At 48.2% G+C, this 7,695-nt stretch overlaps 1 protein-coding gene across 1 annotated transcript; it reads left to right on the top strand.

Moving 5' to 3' along the window:
• Positions 1-6,257: 6,257 nt before the first annotated feature.
• Positions 6,258-7,418, top strand: LOC107118201 (probable G-protein coupled receptor 34). The gene has a single exon (XM_015420492.1). The coding sequence runs from the start codon at positions 6,258-6,260 to the stop codon at positions 7,416-7,418; it is 1,161 nt and encodes a 386-aa protein (XP_015275978.1).
• The last annotated feature ends 277 nt before the right edge of the window (positions 7,419-7,695 follow it).

Raw genomic sequence — 7,695 nt, 5'->3', positions numbered from 1 at the left:
TTTCTTCTGTTGGGTGTGGCCTATTATGCCAATGAGTTCCTGCTGGGCTTTTTCTACCCAAAAAGGCCTGGCATATAGGAGACATACACAAAGTATGATTTCATAAATATTTGATAAGGATGATTACATAAGAAGATTCCAACGAATGAGCAGATGCAAATGCTTCCCAAAGAAGACGCTTCTAACGAGGGTGCTAGCTACAGTGTATCTCATTTGACTGCAAAGCTTTATCAAAGTAGAACCGATGCTGTCCTTTGTTGTACCAGCAGACAGGAGTGCTTGATGTGGAACTGCCCAAATAATTCAAAACTTCACAGATAGTTCAGTGCTTCAGAAACGGCATAGCTCCGTGTTTTCAGGTACTGAAACAGTTCCCCCATGGGCACGGGGAGGGGGGCTGTGTTGAAGCAGCAGAAGCAACTGAAGAAAAGGAGCTTTAAAGAGCAAACACAAGGAAGCAGACAGTGTTGTTCAGTGGGAAGTGGCTGGCTCCCTAACAGCAGGCAAACAGCACTACAGAATGGAGAGAGGGAGATGTCTGACACCCCAAAAGTTACACCACTAATGGGAAATCACTTGAGTGAGTGCAAAGCACTTGTACACAGCAGTCCTGAATGCACACACAGGCACTATGGACGTGCATGCACAGAGAAACTCACCAAGCAGTGCACGAAAATAGTAACGTCCAAAGTCAAATCAACAGACTTCAACAAATCGCAACAAGAAAGGGAAGGGAAGAACTTGCACAAAGCACCAGAAATAACATGAGAACACACAGTCTCTAAGAGAACAGAGCGAGCTGAAGCAAAAGGGAACTGTGTTCTTACTAATACCGAGACTACTGTGCACAGATTAATAGTGAGGCTGCTTTTCTCTGTGAGTGTCAGATTGCAGGGCGCACATTTATTCACAAGTTATTTTCATCAAGCAGTCATATCTCATTTAAATGTTTGGGGGCAGCTAAATAGTAAAGCACAAGAAGAGACAGCCTGTAAAGGCCCATTCTCAAAATACAGATCTTGGGGGACTGCCAGCAATCGCTTAGAACCAAGAAAACCATTTCCAGTCCCCTGAACCAGTGATGAAATGCCATGGAAAGACATATTAGCAATTTTTTGTGATGTTTGATCTTGATGTTTGGAAAGGTTCTATGTCAGTTTCATATCCTTTGATCTTTCCTGATCTCCTTGAATTGTCTAAACCAGACTGACTGGCGCCTAGGAATTGAGTGGCTTTCATTCGTTTCTATTCCCAGTTACTTTTTCCACCCTGTCCAAGGTGGTCTTTTCAGTTCAGTTTGTATTAGTTGGAAAAGAAATGCACACCCCTGCTTTCCATCTCTGACAACACTATGGTGTAGCCTTCCTGTAACCCGCTATGACTGACTTCATAGGTGCAATTGCCCCAAATGAGGGTTGTCAGCTATGAGTTAGGACGTTCCTGGAGATCTGAGAGTGGAGCCTGGAGACAGTGGGGAGCTCAGTGGGTTGAATGGCATAGAGCCCGTCCTCCAAAGCAGCCATTTTCTCCAGGGGACAAGGGCTGTTAGCCTCCGGATGGGGCCTGTAGATCTCCTGTTTTTACAACTGATCTCCAAACTTCAGACATCCGTTGCCCCTGGAGACAATGGCTGCTTCAGAGGGTGGATTCTATGGCACAGTACCATGCTGAGGTCCCTCCCCTCCCCAAACCCCGCCCTCTCCAAGCCCCACCCCCAAAATCTCCAGGTATTTCCCAACCCAGAGCTGGCAACCCTCAGGGGAACCGATCTCTGTTATCTGGAGATCAGTTCTAATTCCAGGTGATCGCCAGGCCACACCTGATGGCTGACTAGGCTTTCCAAGTCCCCCCGGGGGGCAGGGAAACCCCCGCCCCAGAGGCCCGTTCCCTGCCGCTGGCAGATTGGGCCCGGGGGGGACCCCACCCCGACGTGCACGTCACATGGAAGTGACGCAACCACGCTGGGCATGCTGGGGGCCGGGCCACGGTCATCCGAGGGAAAACTCTATGGTTTTCCCTCGGATGGTTGTGGCCCCGCCCCCAGCGTGCCCGGCGTGGTTGCGACACTTCCGAGTGACGAGGATGCGGTTCCCGCTGCGGCGATCGCACTTGGCAACCCTATGGCTGACTACCTGTTGGGACCTGATCCATGGCTCATTACTGATAGCTCCTACTTTGCAGGCTACAAGTACAGCGGCAACATCCTAAAAATGTTGAGCATCTTAATGCGGGAAGAGCTAAATCCAGAAGTTCCAGAATTCCTGAGACCTGTACATCTGGGCCTACTAACATGGCTATTTCTAGCCCTAGTGGGAGAACGCCAACTATACCTTGTTCAAAGCCACACCTTGGGGAGTTCTCTCAGAATTACAACTAGAGTGATCACTTCGGGTTGCCACTTCTGAGTTGGGAAATACCTGGAGATTCTGGGGGAGGAGACTGGGGAGGGAGGGGCTTGGGAGGGGGGACCTCAGCAGGATATAATGCTATAAGGTCAAACCTTCAAAGCAGCCATTTTCTCCAAGGATCTTGGTCGTCTGGAAATCAACTGTAATAGCAGGAAATCTCCAGGTGCCACCCACAGGGTGGCAACCCTTCTTTCTCTGGGAGAAACAGCAGCTTTGCAGGGTGGATTCTATAGAAGAAGAAGAAGAGATTGGATTTATACCCCGCCCTTCACTACCCAAAGGAGTCTCAGAGCGGCTTACAAACTCCTTTCCCTCCCCCTCCCCACAACAGACACCCTGTGAGGTAGGTGGGGCTGAGAGAGGTCTTGACAGAAACTGCTCTTTTTCAAGAACGGCTCTTATCAGAACTATGGCTTGCCCAAGGTCATCCAGCCAGGTGCAAGTGAAGGAGTGGGGAATTGAACCCGGTTCTCCCAGATTAGAGTCCTTGCACTTAACCACTACACCAAAATGGCTCTCATCACATCCTTTCTGAGCTGCCTCCTCTCCCAAAACTTTACTCTCCCAAAGCCCCACCCCCAAATCTCCAAGAATTTTCTAGCCTAAGCTGTCAACCCTATCTTGTAGGGGCCATGTCATTGAAGAAATCACACTTTAAGTGAGGGTGTCCATCTTTTGATCTGGTCGTAGCTGCCAGAGACAATTGATAGCTGTCACCACAAAAAACTCTGCTTGCTGAAGCCTGTACCTTAGACTAGAGTGCCAGGGTGGTGTTGAGGTTAGAGCGCTCGACTCTGGGTCCTGAGATGCCCAGGAGAAAGTCAGGCAGATAAATATTTTAAATAGATAAATGAGATTCAAGTCCCCACTTTCCTGCAAAGCTCACACTGTGACCTTGCAGAAGTCACGCAGTCTCAGCCTACCTACTTCACAGGGTCGTTGTGCGGATAAAATAAGGGTTGGGGACCGTGCATGCTGCCCTGAGCCCCCCAGAGAATAAAGAGGCTAAAAAGAAATGAAAATAATTTTTGCTAAAGGTACAGAAGCATCTGTTTGCATTTGGCAACCCTATTTCAAGACCTGTTGTCCCAACCTCCTATGGGAAAAAAACAACAAGCCACAAACAAGCACTGGTTCCACTTCCGGGCTTTTTCTCTGTCAGGCTATGAATAGTGGGCTGATTTCTGTGTAAGATCTGAGTACAGTATACCACATGCATTTCTTTGCTGACAAGCAAGTGTTTGACTTTAGGGGAAGCAGATGAAGAGGCTTCAGGAAGTGCCATCACCAGCTTGTGGGACTTTGAAAAGGTGCGAGAAATCCCTCCCAGCAGTGAGCCCCATCACACCGCACCCGATGAAGCTGGTCTCTCTCCTGCGCAACCTTCTGCCGCAACAAAGCTGTTGATCTTTAAGGTGCCGCTGCATTCTATCTTGGTTTTGTTGCAACAGGATAGCTGGACTTCGTAGCCCCCAAACAAGCAGACATCGGAGAGAGCGCTGAGGTGGAAGAAAGTGAGGCTGGACCCACCACGATCGATCGAGAAATTTACTTGCTTGCCTACTCCTCTCAGCCCAGCTGCTGTATCTCACAGGAACCTCGTGGCAGTCAGTAAGTCCCAGTTTCATTTGTCTGAGAGCTTTTTCCAGTGTTGCCAGGGAAGGCTCAATGTCAGAGCATCAGTTTTGTGTGAGGAAGGTCCCTGGTGCAATCGCTGAACATCTTCAGTTAAAACAACCAGATAGGAGGTGAAGGGAAAGACCAATACCTGAGATTCTGGAGAGCCGCTAGAGTCAATCACTCGAACACATGAAGCTGTCATACATGGAATCAGACCACTGCTCCTGCAGAGTCAGTACTGTCTACTCATACTGGCAGTGGCTCTATGGCATCTCAGGCTGAGGCCCTTCACATTATGTACATTTTAAGAAATCATATGGCCTTGTGTGTAGTATAGCCAGGATATTCTAAGATTGTCTGGCAGCCTGAAGTTCTAGCTCTTTTTGCGTTATGCACCACTAGGTGGCGAGCTAGACTTATTTTTTTGGGGGGGTGAGAGAGCTCTGAAAGCGCTGTGACTGACCCAAGGTCCACCCAGCTGGCTTCACGTGGAGGAGTGCAGAATCGAATCTGATTCTCTAGGTTAGAGTCCGTCGCTCTTAGCCACCACACCATGCTGGCTCTCACATTATGTACAAACTGATCCTTATTGGAGATGCCAGGGATTGAACCTGGGATCTTCTGCATGCCAAGTGGACGCTGTATCACTCCCCCCAAAGACTGATTTTGATAGACCAAGGAGCCCATTCTAGAGTGCAGAAGCACACATGAAACTGCCTCATCTGAAGTGGAAGGCATATTTCCCCTTACCTTCTGGAAAGCTGAGTAATTTGAAAGAACTTTCCTCTCGGACCTTGAAATGGGCTCTCTTTTATTGAAGGCTAAGCAGTACAGCATTCTTTGCCCTCCGATATCTTAGTGTTACTACGCTGTGCAAACTGGATTGTATTGTTATGCTTTGTTTATGGCTCCAAGCCACTCTGAGCTTTGGAAGGGTAGGGATGAAAACCTTGTACTAGCGAGATAAGGAGGAGGAGCAGCAAGAGGCACTGGGTATATTTTGCCTGTGGGCAACAAATACTTTGAATCAGCCTTGGAAGAGGTCTATGTAGGTGAATCTGCAAGCTTTGAAAGAAAAACAAAGCACCTCTTTAAAAAAGCAAACTTTTTTTAGGAGTTTGCAAAGCCATTTGCACAGCTTGCTACAGTTAAATGCACACTGAAGCTGATGAAGAGAGCAATCTCGGCATGCACCAGGATATAATAAACGTTTCTTTCAGGGTACCTTATGCGGTGGCTCAACTGTTTAAGATGATGAACTGCAGGCTGTGGAAGGTCAGTAGTTCAGCAGTTCGTCACCCAAGTTGCCGCATGACGGGGTGAGCTCCCATCTCTGGCTCCAGCTCCTGCCAACCTAGCAGTTCGAAAGCAAGAAATTGCAAGTAGATAAATAGGTACCACTTCGGTGGGAAGGTAACAGCGTTCCGTGCGCCTTGGTGTTTAGTCATGCCGGCCACATGACCACGGAAACGTCTTCGGACAGTGCTGGCTCTTCGGCTTTGAAACGGAGATGAGCACCGCAACCCTAGAGTCGGACTCGACTGGCTTTCGAGCAAGGGGACCTTTACCTTTACTATGTCTCAAAGGGTGGATCCATAGATAGCTGTCAGTCTGGATGCTTGGCTTTCTTTCTGCTAGTGGCCCCACCCAGCAAGATACAGTTGCAATTGACCCCAAATCTGCTAATCTCTGTCTTGGTTAGACATTTCAAATCTGTAGTATAATCAACCGAAGTGTTAGTTGATTAATCTGAGATTAGTAAATGTCATTTTTCTAGGGTATTTTGGTCTGCGATGCATTACTGTAATGGAAAAAAACGGGGGGAAATATTAAAGATAGCTATACTTTCTGGAAAACGAATTGTACTTTTTATTAATTTTGTTTAGACTTCCTATCACCAAGAATGTTGCAAGATTTTGTTTTCACTTTAGTTATTTTAAATTATAAACTGCCTTGAGTGCCTTGCCCCACCCAAAAAATGCAGTCTATAAATACACGTCTCACAGAAGTCACCTGCATCGAGGTTATGGTAATATGCAACTTTAATAACTGAACTATTCATTTAAAAGGGAAATCATTAATTGGGTAACAAGTTTTTAAAACAATTGATAAATCCCATCGGTTACATCCATCTTCGGAGGCAGCGTTCTCAAAATCTGCTGCACGTGTTCTATGTGTGCAAATAACATCGTAGAATCTATCTCTCATAGGGCACTCGCAGCAGTGAGAATGATCATGCCATCCTTGGGCCTCAAACGTGCCCGGATAAATAGTTCTGAAACACCGCTTTCTGCCCAGCTTTTGCAGGAAGGAGGCCTCCAAACAATTCATCTGTCTCTTGGTTTCCCCCCAGAATTAGAACCCCCCGGGAATAGCTCTAACAGCTCCAGCTGCGACATCAACGATGACCTCTTAGTAGTGACCCTGCCAGTGATGTATTCCATCATCTCCATCATGGGCTTCTTCTTCAACCTGCTGGCCCTCTGGGTGTTCCATTGTGGCACGCAGAAGACAAACTCCATCACCGTCTACATGAAGAACCTCGCCCTGTCGGACCTCCTCCTCGCTCTCTGCCTGCCCTTCCGGGCCGCATATCAGAACCAGAGTGGCCCTGCCATGCTCTGCAAGGTGGTTGGCAGCATCTTCTACCTTACCATGTATGTCAGCATCGGGCTGCTCAGCCTGATCAGCCTAGATCGCTACCTGAAGATCACCCGGCCCCTCCACCAGTTCCGGATCCACACGGTGACCCACAGCACCGCCGCTTCTGGACTGGTGTGGTTAGTCTGCAGCGCCATGATGCTTCCTTTCTTTTTCAGTGCCAGCGAGAAAGGGCACTGTGCCAACAGGTGCTTCCACTTCAAGTACAGAAGTGTGCTGGGGGCAGTGCTCAACCTGACTGCAGTGGCCACTTTCTTTGTCCTGCTGGGTTTTTTCCTCTACTCCTATGGCAAGATCTCTCTCAAGCTCCGCCAGGTGGCCTTAAGGAAATCACGGCAGCAGAGCAGGAAAACCAGTGCCCGAGCCATATCCAAGACCTTTGTGGTCCTTGCCATCTTCATCATATGCTTCACCCCCTACCATGTGGTCCGAGTGCCCTATATCCTTGCCCAGATCAAGATCATCTCTGATCTGGGGAGTGTCCAAGCCCTCCACCTTGCCAATGAACTTGTCCTCTGCGTCACGGCCCTCAACTGCTGCTTCGACCCGGTGATGTTCTTTTTCCTCTCCAGCAGTTTCAAGAGAGCTATGCTGGCGGCCCTGCATGGGAAACTGAAAGCAGTGTTCCAGAAGGACGAGGGCGTCTTAAACCCTAGGAGATCCATTACAGACTCTCGGGCCCAGAGATCTGAGTTACAGGTTGTGGAGGGACCTCTGGAGAGACAGTGAAGACGTTGACATGTCCACAACACAAACTGGTGCATGTTTACTGAAAACTCCTCCAACGATGCATGAGCAGAAAGGAATGTGTACATCGTTTAGTTCTGTTTGCACAAGATGCGCAGTGGCTGCAGTCAGGCATAGGGCTCTGATATAATTTGTAGGGCATTCGTGATGTGCATATGGAACGATGGAAAGTACAACAGACTGTTCACAGGGTTTTATTTAATTTCTTTTGACACTGTATCTGAAGAAACACTCTGTGCAATCTCTTGTGCACGTATAA

Source organism: Gekko japonicus, unplaced genomic scaffold, assembly GCF_001447785.1.
Source record: "Gekko japonicus isolate JY-2015 unplaced genomic scaffold, Gekko_japonicus_V1.1 scaffold507, whole genome shotgun sequence".
NCBI classification, from domain to species: domain Eukaryota; kingdom Metazoa; phylum Chordata; class Lepidosauria; order Squamata; family Gekkonidae; genus Gekko; species Gekko japonicus.
The sequence above is the reverse complement of the archived record's forward strand: the minus strand, read 5'-3'. Positions and strand labels throughout refer to the sequence as shown.